Consider the following 15811-nt stretch of genomic DNA (forward strand, 5'->3'; position numbering starts at 1 on the left):
ATCTGCTATTCTATGAGGGCCTCCGAGTTGGTTCAAAATGCTATAATCCTTTTCCCTTTTCATGAGTCTCTGGTTGGGGTTATGTCTTTCATGCCATAAGTTCATTTGACATGTCATGAATTTGTTTGATGTCAGTAGTTATATACGTTACCTACGTATACGTGTTGGATACATCATCATAATTGACCAGACGCCACCAATCCGGCAAAGTATGTTTTATGACAATATGATATTCCCTATTATTATATTCCTCTATTAAGAAAAAAACACCCGCCCCATAATTCACTGCAGCAAAACAAAACTCATTCCTCTCTCATTGAATTGTGTGATCCGGACCAACCCTACCAACTAGGAGGCTCATTTGTTTGCGTACGGGTACGATAGAAACTGTCCATTAAATGAGTTGCTTTAGTCTGTATCGGGTGCTCGAGGGCAACAGAGGATTTTTGAGATTTGCTGCAGAGTTATTGGTTAATCCCAAACTTCGATGTCTTGTAACAACCGTTGAAGAGAATTGTACTTCATTTTGCAGTGACGACTTTATTACATTCAAATAAACTTTATAGTTGTCGATGCGGAATGGTTCATCTGGCTCACAGACTAGTTAAACATTTGTTATCATAAATATATAACAGTCAGTATAACAGTCATTCAGATTATTGCAGTTTACCTTCATTTGTTTGATTTAATGGATTCCATTTGTTCACGATCGCTGAGGTCAAGGGCAATTCCGAATGAAGGTCGCTAGACGGTTGTGATGAGTACCTCAACGTGCAAGTCCGCCTCATCATTCTCCCCTCATACATTGTAATTACATTTATATGACCTACACCCCCCATATTATATATACAGTCAACGTTCCCTATTTTCCAGAACAGTAGTCTATTCTTGTGTCTGGTCCTTCATCGTAGTGTTTTGTTTGGCTGTCAGCTGCTTGTGATCTTTGAAATCTCTGTAGCTCTTTGGTCACATCACAACAGAGGACAAACAAGTTATTTTTTTCTCTAACATTTTTTTCCAAAATGTTTTTTAAATGGATTTGACACATTTATTTTCCGCTGTTTGTTACTTCTCCCTGTCCCCTGTGCAGGTTCCTTTTTTTCCTCTCAAAAATCCATTCAAAAACCATCCATGTAGTTTCATGCTTTAGTCAGGTATAAACCTGGAGCAAAGAGTGACATCCCTCTCCTGCGGACCTCCCATTCTCCATGGGAAATAACAATGGGCCAACAAACCCATCTTATGCAGCATGTGCTGGGTCTTGCCACTCAAACAGCTGTTAATGATGTTGATAGTGGTGCACTGCTTAATACTGACCCCTAAAAACACCACAACTGGATCACACCCTGATAAGGCTGATGCCCAAAGCTAATACTGTTGTTTGAATGTCAAGTGACTGAAACATGGCCAGCATTGTAGGAGAGTCAGCGAGCCGTGTTTTAGGAATGCTGCCACAGTTTCGGTTGCTATGGTGACAACTGAGTCATTCACCACACATGAATATTTGGATGTTTGCCTGTGTGGGGGGCCAGAAAGGAAACTGCAAATGAAGGGATGTCAGTGGAAATAAACTTGATTGACTGAAGATCAGCAATGCATTGTTGGTGCCGGAGCACTTTCAGTCCAGAGTAGAACGTCCCACACGGTAACAATGAACTTCCTTCCAACTTCCTTGCTGGCATCCGCTTGTGAGCAACTCATTTTTATTTTGTCAATTTCAATTTTCCTTCAACCTTTTCTAGTCACGGCATCGACTTGCTCCGAGGTTTTGTATTTGGACTCTGATTCTAACTAGTTAATTTGTTGTCAAAATAACTCACAAATGGACGAACGTATATCACTGAAAGTAAAAATGTACTATCCAAGATCCTCGGTCGTTCTGCTGTGTTTTGACGGTGCTCCGTTACGCTCTGCCACCTGCTGTCTAACTGCGGACATACATACAGCCATCGTTAGTTAACCACTAGGCCCCCACCTGTAGGACAACGACTTTAAAATCTGTTGTGTGGCCTGGTGGGGCCATACACAGTCCTGGTGCCTTACTAGTTTCATTAAGTCAAGCTGTACAAGTGGACGTACAACAGCTGTGCTTTCATTTCAAATTAAAACTTACATAACTGCATGTCTTTTCTGAATTACTTTAACTTTTTAAGAACGTGATGGGCTATAAAAGCGGAACACAGCCTCACATGTACCGAACTTATTTCAAAAAGCTTTATTTCAGAATTTAAATACAACTCTGATCACTGGAAAAAATGTGGCTCTACCAAGAGAGAATCTACATCACAACATGGAAATGACAAGACACCAAAAAGAAGAAGCAAGTCTTGGCAGCAGAGGCAGGACCCGGCCTGTGTAAGGCTCAGAGGTCAGTCTGACTCTGGCACAGTTTGAGGGGTGGCGAGGGCTCACTGCTGCGCCATCTTGGCTGCTTCTGCTTTGATGAGCGAGATGAGTTCAAGGTTGATCAGAAACACAAATCGAAGTCCTGCGATCTGTAGGAAGACAGGAGCGGTCAGATGTCATCACCACTTTTTTGGCTGTCGTCACTCACCTCCACCACCGAGTTGTTGTTTAGCTTCCATTTGTTTCCTGTCAGAACCGGTCGACCATCGATGTACATAGGTCTTCTGCCCTCGTTGGCAATGAAGAAGTCCCCGTTGTTCTTCAGCTTTATTATTCCTGCGGAGCAGCAAGACAGTTCAGCACACACAGAACATCCTGGGAATACACTTTTGCCTTATGTTATGACCTTGTTTTCTTGAGATTTTCCAGGCCGGTCCCTCTAAGGACAGATCTACATCTATCTGTTTGTCCTTGGTCGCTCGTCCCAGCGTGATCTGAGTGAGACGATGATCAGCGTCACAGGTGAGAAGCCCTCTGGGAGAAACCTGCATCACGACTCACCTCACGAGACCTCATCAGGTAGCGGACCATCCGCCCTCGAAGGGCCGCCAAAGTCTGGTTGTCAAAGTCCGGCATGCTCATCCCTGGAGACACGAGCCACTTCACTCTCAGGGATTTGGAACAGTCAACCCACAGAACACATTTAGTTTACCTGTGATGGTGTCGACCAGAACCTGCCAACGAGGCAACTCCTGCTCCAGCTGCCTAATCTCTTTCTTCTGGTGACGATCAGAAATCATCAACTCTAGAAACAAACACGTAAATTCAAAACCTGACATAGCCGGATCCTGGATCTCCTGGTGGCTCTTACCGTGTTCCAGCACTTCGTCCCTGCTTTCTCTGTGGGCATAAACACAAGCTGGTGAGTTTAAAACTGCTACTGCCCCCTGCAGTTCCTGAGAGGGAAGAAGTCCTTACTTCAATTTGACTTCTTCAACAATCTGCTCTGCATCAGAGAAGTTGAGGACCTGGTCTCCTTTGGGAAGAGGCTGGACTGTATGAAAATAGGTCATTAATGTTGACAGACCTCCCACCAACTATAAGTCGCTTAAGACATTGACATTCTCCAAACACAGAGGTTTCATTTCCTCAGGGGCCAGGTTATATAGTGTGACCGTTGGGGGCTGTCAAACCCAAAGAAAGGAAGGGAAGATATAATCAACCAACTTATCTCAACTCACCGCTCTGGTCATCCAGAAGGTAGTATTGTTTCAGTAGCTGCCAGTGGACTAGCAGACTTTTTGGGGTGCGAGACTGGTGAAAGACACTTGGGTGTTTGCTCAGAAGATCCTGGAACACATCCAGTTTGGGCTGACTAGTCTGATTGAAAAAATCAAGCAAACAATAAAGAAAGAAATGATGACATAATTCCATACAACTGCAGTAAGTGTTTAAGGAAATGAGATATTTACAGAACCAATCTTGGCAAGTAAGGCTTCCTCTGCTTGACTGAAGAGAGCTTTGCTTTGGATTGCTGCTATGGCTTCAGGGTGAAGCTGGCGCATCGCCTGCCAGGCCAGTCTGGGGGGTGGTGAGGACAAGAAGCCTCGTGTTTAGGCGGGAATCAGTGCAGGATCTGTGAAGGGTGTGTCGGCAGTTTCTTACTTTGAGATGACAGGATCGTAGAGGAGAGCATACCAGCGCTCCTTAATTTCCCGAAGGGTGAAACGACAGCTGAACTTGACTCCTAAATGAACTGAGGTGAGGTCTGTTGTCTGGAGACAGAAGAGGACACACTATTTAATGATATTCTTCCTGCATATGGACAGTACACATATAAAAAAATGTAAACTTAGATCGCATTACATAAATACATGAGAAAAAGATAAGTACCAGAGATTGTTATCGATACAGATTTTGACAGCCGACTAGTCACAGACAACCTTAAAGATTAGTCAACTGCGTATGACAACAACACACGCCAACCTGTCTGATTGTAATGCTGTAAATAGTAACAGTAAATATGGATGTAAATTGTTGTAAGTGTTTGTATTGACTTAAATATTGTTTTGAAACATTAGATTTGAATTGCTCAAAATGTGGCGTGAAATGTACAAGTCCTGCTTCGACAGCGATGACGTCACAACTAAGTTGACTCACTCGCCGCCGACTATTTTAATAGTTCATTATAGTCGACTGTGTCGACCAGTCGTCGCCGCCCCAATAGTCCAAAATAAAACCTACTAAAATGAACTTAAAGTGGCCTACTCACCAATCTGGAGTATATATACTATTATTTTACATAATAAAAATATAATAATAATTATAATGACAATAACTTACCAAAAAGTAACCAAGTTATCCATTTGCTCCATATTGATCCATATAGAACAATAACATAAGGATGTGTATTGTATATGAAATTGATTACATGTACAATATAGATGAGACCAAAATAAATATATCAATTTTAGGAATTAGGATTCTACCACCTTTCGGTCATCACGTGAACTACATTACTTATGAAACCGGCCATGGTTCATCATTGAAATTATGACAGATAATCCAAGGCATTCAAGCACCCAGCCTAGGGCCAAAACTAAACATTTTACACCACCCCTATATTTATTCCATTCATTCTTGCAGCTGCTTTGGTCACATGAGTTACTGTACAACACACTGGCTTTCACACCTACCTGTAGCACAGCATTTATAAGCAGGAGATCATCAGTGGGCTTCCATCGACCCAAATCTTTCGTGATATGTAGTGGCTGTTTACTTTTCTTCACTCTCTTGGCAAGAGGAGTGGGGTTCATCATCATCATGAGGGGCTGCGACAAGGACGTACCCGTTTTTGTCAACTGTTGAAAACAGAATATGAAATATAGAATGTACCGAAGAATATATAGATTAGAACAGGATAGTAAAGCACTAAATTCTACTTGCTTTTGAGTATCTACTTCAGTCGAAAGTATACCTTCTTTTTCTCGCTGGAAGAAGGTTCACTTCCTGGACAGCGGATGGGCTCCATGACAGGAGGACCTTTGACTCTGGTGGAGGACTTGACAAGGCTGCTCTCCACTAACTCATCATCAAATTTCTTTCTCTTTATCGACCTGAGGCAGAATTGAACTCAAAGTCAGACCTCACTGAAATACCCAAGGTACCCAAAATGTATCCAAGAAGAAGAAAACATGGAATCATCCTACCTGGACGAACTTCTGCGTTTGGGCACCACTAGTCCAAAAGCTTGTGTTGCTGTTCTCTTCACATCTTTAACTCCTAAAGACTCTTCATCCTCAGACCGACTTTGAACACCAGCTGCTATTTGTGCACCGACACCAGGGTCACCGGCCTGCATCTGCCCATCAACAAAATGAGACGGATAAGTTAGAAATGATTGTTTTAGTATTTTTTTAAACATACCGTCAGTCAGTGCATTTTTTTTTATCTAGGAAGAGCAGAAGAGTAGCGGCTGCATGCGTGATTAAATAACAGGACACTTCATTGTTGGACATAGAAAAGCCAGCATACAATTTGGACTGAATTAAAAAAACATACTGTAGTGCAATATCAATGTAAAGGTCCCAGAAATAAGCATAACGTGGGACGTTTTTGAATTTTAGAGGAAGAGAAAGGTGGTAAACATCGCAGCGTAAAACATCCCCAGGTTTCGCTTATAATGAAACACAGAACATACAACATTTTTCATCTATTCTACTAATATTACATCCCAAAAACACGGAAATAAAAGTGACCACTAACTGCTCTGTACGATCTGCAAAGCAGTCGAACAAACGTAAACATTCACCCTGCTGTAGCTGCAGCACGGGGCCGAAAACAAACCCTAGAAATTGCCTCGGACAGACGAAGAAATAACGTTCATTAATGAATACAACCAGCATAAAAACACTGATTTGACATTACAAATTAGAAAAAAAATGCATACAAATATGCATAATAAATGAAACAAAGCCTAAGAGAGTTGACAGCCCTCTCTGTTTACACTTAGCATTAGCAACGAGGCCTGAACTGCTACCTATCACACTTTCTACATTAATAACAGTTAAGGAAGGCCTGAAAAACACACAGGCGTTGCTATAATGTGTACTGCACCTCCCATTCCACTAGAGTCTCGCTATATTAACTGCAGATTGGCAACATTTATCTTTAAACCACTGGCGTAAGTAAGCTAGCAAAACCACCTTTAGCAAAAACGACTCACTTTTTCTCATTAAGTCTCTCGATGGTGTTATTTGGTTGTCAGAGACGAATCTGTACTGTCTTGAACTGGCCCTTGATTACACACAATATCGCTTCTTCGACTTGTTTTTGACAGTCCTTCAAAACCCCATTTCTAAACGACACGAACAATGCTAGCATTAGCTCCGCAGCTCCATGCTCGCTCGCCTGGGAAAATCATAGCGATGTCACGCAGCTGTGGCGCAACATCGCCATCTTTAGGTTAGGAGTGAATTTGCATGTCCTCTTATACATCCGTCCCCTGAAGTCTACGTCTAATAAATCCACTGCCTTTCCTCCCAAGTGCACCACGGTTGACAGGGAAATGTAATTCCAATGCTGTGTGTGACACTGAAAAACTGATCATCTTAAATCTTCATTTCGTCCTTCAGTCTCAATTGAGCCATTTGTCATTGGAGGTCTCGCACAAGGCTGTAGAAGAGTGCGCATGAAGCCACTGGGGCCCTTTGTGGAAAGGTTTGCACATCCCTGACTTCTTCTAAAGTAAATCACAAGGCCCGATATCACTTGTGTCAGAACATAATGCATGAAATCAAATGGTGGTGTAATAAAATACAAATTAAGCCAGGACCCAAACTGTCTCAACATCACATTAATACTGTATACACGACATTATTCATATAATTAAAGGCACATTCTATTGGCTAAGCGCCATTGTTTAAACACTTTTGTATAGGTATAATCTTTTATGAGCAGTCAGCGGTGCTGGTTTCACTTCCCAAAGTTTAACAGGAGCCAAGTCAGGACATGCTGTACACAGTGCGCTGACTAATAAACTCCTCCGCTACAGATCATTGAAGTTTACTTTACTATAATAGTGGCTGTGGCTGTGATCGTATTAAACTGTTTCGGAGCGAGCAGCATTACCTCTATTCTATATTAAAAGTAGAGTCTGAACCCATGCCAAAGATAGAGTAGACTGGAAGGCGCCTATGTATATGCTGGGGATTATTTTGCCTCATTACCTGCGAGGATAAAGACAACTGAAGTGACGTCACACTTTCAGCACTTGCCCTGCATCTTGGTTTGGTTAAAGGCACAATAATGAGTAGAAGGTGTTCCCCAGAGTTGGTAGTGCTAGGAGATATTGTGCATGCACCTTACTGCTATGGTCAGCATTGAAGTCAAGGCGAGTATCAAGATGTGACATTCTAAAAGGCATAAACAAGGCATAGTTGTGAAAGACGTGTATTTCAATCGCAGATCAAACATATAACTACAACACTCCTACTTCAATGTGATATGAGGGATCGAAAAGTAGAAGAGAGCAGAATGTATCTTAAATCTGCTCCATTCTTCTCCCTTTTTCTCCTCTGTATGAAGTCCACCTTGAAGTAAGCTAAAGTAAAGCTTGTTAGATAAAGTAGAAGCATATATTGAATTACAGTGGTGCCTCGGTTTTCGAGACAAGTCTGGGACAGAGCGTGACTTGGTTTATGACTTTGTCACAGCCAAACTGCACAGAAGCGCACATTCAGAGCTGGACACGCACCGGGCACCTCTTCACTTCTGGAGAGACGTCACTCACTCGGCAACCCCTCCCACATGCAGCGGCCACACACATAGAGGAACAGCGCACCTGCAGCAGACGCTCTACATTCACTCCTACAAAAGACTATTTTAAGGCTTGGAACGCATATATATTATATACTCATTGTAATGGGAAAAATCGATTCAGATTCCGAACAAATCGCTTCTCAAACAGCCGTCTGGAATGGATTGTGGTCGAGAACCGAGGTGCCACTGTACTTTAAAAGTATGAGTGAAGAGAAAGAAATAAAGACAAGAAGTGATATCAAACTGGAGCTATGACGTTCCCACAGACCATCACGTGTAAAAGAAACTATTGCTGCTACTATTCCTCGTTTACTTCACAACAATCAGCTTAAGCAGCTACTGGTTGATCTACGGTGGCCTGCAGTGGACAAAAATAAGTCACATAAGACATGTAATAAGCCTGTATCACAGAAGCCTATTCTAAAGTTATATAATCATGGCACTCCCCACTTCTCAAAACAGGCGGAGGCCCTTGTTGGTACATTTCCTCAGCAGGGAAGCTTGCATCTGCCTTCACTTCCAGGAATTTCTTTCTTATTGTCTCTGTTCTCTGTGTTTACAGACATTTTTTCTGGGTAATTGTGGTCGAATGCTGATCCTTCTATTTTCGCTCTTATCATTGTCTTGTTCGAAACACAGGCTTCAAATTTTTATTCACAGGTATTAAATTAGAATACACAGAGAATTACAACATACGTGAAGACAAAGGCAACGGTCAAACATAAAAATGATAGCGTACGGTGTCACAGATGCATCTCAAAAACCTTGATAGACAAAGTGCAGGAAAGATTCAAAGCTGCCATTTTGTGAAGATTTAAAAACACCTATGTAAGTCTTCTTCAGTATTTCAGTGAGCCAGCTGGACATTTCAAAAGAGAATGATTCAGAAACATTTTCAAGACCCAAACAAAAGCCCAGTTGCCGTGTAAAATCCAGCACATTCCTGTACTCTGCTGTTACGAGACTTTACTTCAACAAATGAAGGTTAAACAGAATGCCAACAATCAGTCCACTTGAACCTAAAACCTTCAGTTAATAGAGAGTTACTGCTCCGGTTTATACCAGCACAATCAAGCACTGTAAAGGCACAATCGTCCAATTCCTTCGACTCTCAAATACAATGGCGAAACAACATCAAAAACTAACATCAGTGACAAAAATACACTTGGAGGAATATATTAAGGAGTCTTCTGGCGTGCTCCTCATTGTGCAAATAAGCAATAAAGGGGCAGAGGGGTAGGACTTTAGGGCTCGGTCCTCGGTCCTGTTCGGGCAATTGCAGCGCCTATAAACTATACACAAAAGGCCTTTGGTCCCCTGTGAGTTGAGATATATCTGCTCGGTCATGATCCAGCAAGTGTCACAGTTCCTTTGTGAATGGCTGCTCCTGTCCGGGTCCACAGAGGGGCTCACGTTCATTTCACCAGAACTGAACGGGCGGGTCATCGTTCAACAAACTGCAGGTTAATGACATTTGCAGGAACTAGAACCATCCGTGTCATGGGTTTCACAGTCGCTCCTTCTGGGTCTGGCCTGACGTCAAACTCCATTAGAATCTAAAAAAAGCAAAAAATGGGACAGGGTTAGTTTTAAAAGACTTCCTGACATCTACTTTCATTAGAACAGAGAGCCTTATTTCCTATCGAGGCGAAACCCTTGTTTGAAAAAATGGGTTAGGTCACATATTAACTATTACTTGTTTGTTTACAGTTAATACTTGATAATTACGGTGTAATTTAGAGCAAACGTAAGTAAACCCAGCAAAGTTACCCAGATATTCATTCATTTATTTATTCATATATATATATATATATATATTCTGACATTCCCGAACGCACCATCCGAGACAGGTAGGTCAGCGCTTCACCTGAGAGAGCGAAAGATGAAAAGCTGCGGAAGCTAAAGAAACCTATTCCTTGTTTATTTCAGCCTGACCAGTTCAGGCAGGTAGCGCTAGCGGCTTGACCTACGGGTGTTGAACAGAGCTCACCCTGGCAAGAGCGAGGTAGAGCTCCAGCTCTGCGATGCGACGGCCTATGCAGCTGCGCTTCCCCACACCAAAGGGAAGAGAGGCGTAGGGGTGATGCGTCTGGTCCTTATTTAGCCAGCGCTGGGGCTGGAACCGGTCTGGGTTTGGAAACACAGCTGGATCTCGTGATGTTGCAAATTGGCAAAGAGTAATCAGAGTCTGGGGGAAAGATTTGACAGTCAGATCACTGTTTTATAATGAAGTGTAAAATAAAGCTCACACGGCAGCAGGAGTTACTTCACCCTCCCCTGTGACTCACGTTTTTAGGGATGAGGTAGCCTCCAACCTGGATGTCTCTTTCACTATTGACTCTTCCATTGGCAGGAATGACTGGATACAATCTGGAAAATGACCATTTTAATGCCTCAATGATCCAGAAAGGAAGCAGGGAATACATGAAACTGTACCTCAGCACTTCTTTGACGGTGGCCTTGAGCAGAGGCATTCGTGCTACGTCTGCGGCAGCTGGCACACGTCGAGACTCCAGGACATTTAAAACTTCCTCTCGGATGGAAGCCTGCAGCTCGGGGTGACGGGAGAGTTCATACAGCGACCAAGTCATGGTGCTGGAGATCTGACAGCAGGAAACACAACATTCATTTACAGGCATAAGTCAAGTCCAACAACAGCAACATGTGGAAGCATTCAGCTCACAGTGTCAACTCCAGCCAGCAGCAGCTCGGTGACGTTGCTGTAGACCGTCTTCATTGGCAGCTCAGTCTGGGACAGAAAGTAGGTGAGATAGCGGCCCTCCACTTTCTCCCCACGATTGATTCTCTCCGCCTCTGCAGTCAGACGTTGATCAATATGTCCCTTAGCTGGAGGTGCAGAGAAGACGGAATCAATAGAGTGGAGAGCCAGCAGAAGCTCACTCACTGATGGTTTGAAACAGGCCACTCAGCCAAAGGTCTTCTGAGGTGATACGTTTACCCTACCGGCAACTGCACTAACCAGTCACTAAACGCCAGAGATGAAGATTGTTTAAACGGCAATTTACCCCTTTTTATGAACTGACCACAGGGGGGGCCAAACTCACTCACAGCAGGGGCTGAAAGATAAACTATGAAATAAACCCCTTTCATGGGAAATGTGTGACATATAGAGTGTGGCTCCTGGCTCACATGCTGCACTTTACCCTCATTTATTTGGACCTCAAAACTGAAATTTATTTTGTACAGACTTTCATTTATTACTAATTTAATAGTAACGCATTAGCTATTATTTTTAGCTTCTAGCAAAATGTTACAACAAACTCACAATTCAAGAGATTCATATTGAGATTAAAATGCATAAAAACTGCAATAAAATGTCATCAAATAACAATGTATGTAATGCATAAGTATGATTTTTGTTTTAGTTTTATAATAATCTAGTAAAGCTTAAATTCAAGAGTTTTTTTTCTTCTGTCTGTCTTTTGGCATGACAACCTCCCACTATCATCACACTTGAGAATACTGTATAAGTGGCCCCTTAGAACGTTTAATGGCACTTAAAATTCTCATAGGATTCAATGTTGAGTCAACTATGTGCATTTAAAGGTTTTGCAGGGGTCTAAAATTCAACATACCAGACGTTGAAGCCTTGGCTTGGCTGGGCCACAGACCAGAGTTGTTTTGCAGTTGTTTTTAAACCAACTGAAGTGTTAAATGCAGTTGAAGAACAGGAGGCTTATTGGTCTTCTGACACCACATCTTACAGGATCATAATCTGCACCTTCAGTTCAGGGATTAAACTCACTTTTTTCATCGGTTTTCTGACATCTCGCTTTGGATAAAAAGGCTGGGGCCACACCCATACTATAATTGGACAACTAGTGGCGGGCCGTCGAACTGCATCCTGAAGCCAACAAATGGCCCACGGGCCGCGAGTATGAGATCCATGGATTAGCCCATAAAAGTGTATGTTGCTTGTAACAGCTGGGTTAACCTCGTGTTTGCTCACACTCACCAGCACGGTCACACATCTTTCCGGACTGGGTCTTCAATTAATTTGGATACAGACAAAAATAATGAATTGACATATATGGTAAACAGTTTATTCTCATATAAGCTGTGTTTTTGTAGTTTTCAGTGCAATAATTCCAGGTTCTCCGCATGACACAATGTGATGCTATAACCAAAACATCCATGATGGAGACGAAATGAGATTGTGCTGATGGATGGAAAATAATTAAAAAAACTACAGGAGCGTAGCTGAAGAGAAAAGTGTCAGTGGAGCACTCCACGCTACGTGAGCAGATCCAACTTAAATATGATCATTCTGATGTCAAATACTTAAATGTGATTCATTTAAATACTTTTAATCGAGTCCCAGCCCAAATTTAAACATCCCACCAGGATGTTTGTGAAGATGGATGTAAAGAGAGAAGAAGATCATTCAGGATTCGCAGAGGAGGATCCACCTACCGAAGTTAAATATGCAGTCCCAGCTCTTGCAGAAGCGGTCCCAGGGTCTAGGGAAGAGCTGGTGGAGCCATCGCGGCATCACCATGGTTGGAAGCGTCATGCAAAACATGTTGTTGATAGAACTGATGAAATGCTTGGTTTCTTTGGGAACAACCGGATCCAGACACCCAATTCTGGACTCAAAGAGCACCGAAGAAATACCTGAGGAGGAGACAGGCGTCTGTGTTGGGTAGGGCACGAAATTTAAACAGGAAATTGACTCAAGCTGATAAAAGCAGTAGTACACTCATAGTACCTGGGGATTAAATGGTGATGTGATACATTGAGTTATTATAAGAGGTGTTACTTGAGGTCAGGATGAGAGGGGATGAGAGGGGAAATGTCATGTATGGGAGGGAGACTTGTGTATGACTAGAGGGCAGTGGTCAAGTTTACTGTAACTGATGTACAGGTGACTGTAGTGTTTCTCACGATGGTGCAAATAATAACTTTCACTTCAGCCTCAAAAAATGTTAAATAAATATTGCAGATTAACTCATAATTGTTGACAATTTAAGACAGATTTCCATGTGGAAAACTTGGTGAGACCCGGGAGTTCCAGGTTCAAATGGAGCACATTTTGAAAGGCAGATCTCTGCAGGTGGGGAGGAGGAGGAGAGAGGGGAGGAAAAGTAGCAACCTGTTTAAGGTCCAAAGGGACACATAAAGCCATTTTCTTGTCTGCTTGCTTAAGACTATGGTGGATGGCTTTGGATAGAGCAAGAGAAATGGTCGAGTTTCATTGATGAAGGTAAATCAAAATGACGTTGTAGGTGTGATGATGTGGTGTCTGGACGAGTGAGTCATTTGTGGAGTTTCATTCATGGAAAGTAGAGTTGTAAAAATCCGTCTGGTGGACAGGAGAACCTGATTCTGATTACCCAACCCGAGTCAGAGCAGCACAGTGATACACGACACCCCACAAGCCCACAGCGCCTGAATTCACTGAAACTCACCCTCAAGACCAAAGTAATAGAATTCGCTGGCGATGTCCGTGATGAGGCCTTGAGGTTGTCTGCGGAGGCGAAGCTTGCTTATGAGGTCACTGACCACGGCATTTAAGGTATGATCGTAGGCTTCCACTGCCTTGGGCCGCAGCATGTGCTTCCCCAAGAGACTTCTCACAGCCTGCCACTCCTCTCCCTCACTGTACACACAAATCAAACACACATGTGAGGACATCTGTGCACACGTCTGACTGAATACATGCTCCGTATCCAGGACAACCACGGAGCTAGTCAAAATTCATCTGGATTTTTTTAAGTTGCATCAAGTTCTGAAGAATGCTTCCTTCAATAAGAAGGCGGGACACGTACGACGTCAGGAGTCCATAGTGCTGCCCTCTGAGCTGCCGGTAGTCCTTCCAGGAGGAGAATTCAGAGCGCATGGGGTGAAGACCTTCCTGCCTCATGACCTGCTCGATGAGAGCCGGATCCGCCACATGAACTGTCAGGATGGGACCAAACCGCGCCTTCCACATGGGGCCGTACTTCTGCAAGCCATTCACCTGAAGCAGGAGAAATACATCTCAACATGAGGCTGGATGCAAGTTAGCACGGGATGATCTAAGCCATAAATTGATGGGCATTTCTGAGACAATATTTTTGTGAGAGGAAAAAAAAAAATTCTCAGTGGCAAGGTTCCCATCCTTGACTTAAATGCATGTCAGTTCCACAATTACTTGCTCATAAATAATTTTCGTCTTTTTAAACATATATTGATTCACAATACAATCTTTCTTTTTCCTAATTTAATAGAATAAAGTGACAATGATAGAGAAAGAAATAAAAGATGCATGCATAGCAAGCCCCTGAATGAAGACATTGACATTGTACATACATTCAACATCTACAACTTCAATTCCATGAATATTTAACATGACAATATGGTCGATTTATTTGATATGTTCGGCTCCTATAAATGTTTTCTTTAAAAAAAAACAAAACAGGAACGTTCTGCGCATGTTCAGTGGTTCAGGCTTTCACGACTGAAGAGTCTAAGCGTAGAATGATAGTTGAAAAGCGCGACACCGTGAGAGACAGTGATGATGCGTGAAAAAGTTGATCTCTGCTGTAAAGAGGAGAGTTCGCTGGACGTCCTACCTGTAGCTGATGCAGCTTGGTCATCCCTCCTCTGGCGAACAAGTCCCAGGCGAAGCTGGCGATTGACGGTCCGGGCATTTGGTCCAGGGTCCTGAGCACGGTCCCCTCCGGACCCCTCGCTGCGCTCTCGGCCCACTTCTCCATCCACTTGAGCAGGGGGGAGGCGGTTCTGCCGGACACTCGGAGAGCTTGCTGCAGCATCTTTCTCACTGAGCTCATGGAGCGATGCCGACACCCGCTGCCATCCTGCTCTATTTATAACACCAGACCTGCGGTTCGAACCCTCCGAGATAAAGCCCTGGAACCCTGCCATTCTGGGCCGATGACGGGTGCTGGGTCCCGCCCCCTCGTGAGCTCGGATGGACGGAAAGGTGTGTCCAATCAGAGAGCAGAATGCGGACCATCCCCGAGTGGCAACACGTGGAGCTGCAGGATAAATAACACTTGCCTCCCGCGGTCTGGTCCGGCCTTATCCAAGCACTTTGCCCTCTGGACCCACTTATTCGGGGCCGATCACGCACTTGGGGATGTGTCTTGAGCTTAAAGTGGACCACTTGCCCTCAAGGCCAATGTTGTCGTGGATCCTCCATGTCAAAGTGGGGAAATCGGTTCTGCTGATAACAGGGTCCGAAAAACACTGAAACAAAATCATTGCTCCATGATAGCAACTAAAGGCGTCACTTGCGACACTTATTACATGGTTTAACTGACCTACAACTTTCTTTTTTTTTACTTCTGTAAATTTCATGGATCCCTCTTTATTGACACCTTTTGTCCACTTCAGGCCACCATAGCTCAAGCTAATTGTTCTACCCGTTTGAGCTGATCCGGATATAAATGAGGGTTATGTTTCTTTTACATAACTTTGATGTGCTTTTTATCATTTCTTTCTTGCTCAGCTGAAGTGCTGACCTACTATCTCAGATGCCTCTGGATGCGTTCAGGAGAGTCGGAATTTTCTTTACTACTTAAAATAACTGTGGATTCGATAACTTACAGGTTTGTGTTTGATCAGATAGCAAGACAAACTCTCATGCTTAAACTGTCTCTTAAATGCGGTCAATGAAAAC

General features: G+C 43.2%; 2 protein-coding genes across 3 annotated transcripts; both read right to left on the reverse strand.

The window, feature by feature from the left end:
- Window positions 1-2200: 2200 nt before the first annotated feature.
- mcrs1 (microspherule protein 1) lies at window positions 2201-6796 on the reverse strand. Of its 2 annotated transcripts, none has more exons than XM_053868497.1 (14): window positions 6572-6796; window positions 5556-5707; window positions 5324-5462; window positions 5043-5177; window positions 4012-4121; window positions 3819-3927; window positions 3588-3726; window positions 3325-3400; window positions 3218-3246; window positions 3059-3151; window positions 2908-2990; window positions 2753-2840; window positions 2555-2682; window positions 2201-2495 (listed from the first exon to the last, which is right to left on the reverse strand). In XM_053868497.1, exons 2-14 carry the CDS (start codon window positions 5705-5707, stop codon window positions 2409-2411), a joined length of 1368 nt encoding a protein of 455 aa, XP_053724472.1. In that variant the 5' UTR covers window positions 6572-6796; the 3' UTR covers window positions 2201-2408. The 2 variants fall into 2 exon arrangements, with proteins under 2 accessions (XP_053724472.1, XP_053724471.1); XM_053868496.1 differs by having other exon boundaries at window positions 5043-5207; window positions 6572-6795.
- A 2039-nt stretch (window positions 6797-8835) lies between these two features.
- Window positions 8836-15022, reverse strand: LOC128760637 (25-hydroxyvitamin D-1 alpha hydroxylase, mitochondrial). Its single transcript, XM_053868197.1, has 9 exons — window positions 14742-15022; window positions 13956-14146; window positions 13596-13786; window positions 12601-12801; window positions 10850-11013; window positions 10603-10769; window positions 10455-10536; window positions 10157-10354; window positions 8836-9722 (listed from the first exon to the last, which is right to left on the reverse strand). Exons 1-9 carry the CDS (start codon window positions 14958-14960, stop codon window positions 9609-9611), a joined length of 1527 nt encoding a protein of 508 aa, XP_053724172.1. The 5' UTR covers window positions 14961-15022; the 3' UTR covers window positions 8836-9608.
- Window positions 15023-15811: the final 789 nt, after the last annotated feature.

The sequence above is a fragment of the Synchiropus splendidus genome, chromosome 6 (genome assembly GCF_027744825.2).
Source record: "Synchiropus splendidus isolate RoL2022-P1 chromosome 6, RoL_Sspl_1.0, whole genome shotgun sequence".
Lineage (NCBI taxonomy): Eukaryota > Metazoa > Chordata > Actinopteri > Syngnathiformes > Callionymidae > Synchiropus > Synchiropus splendidus.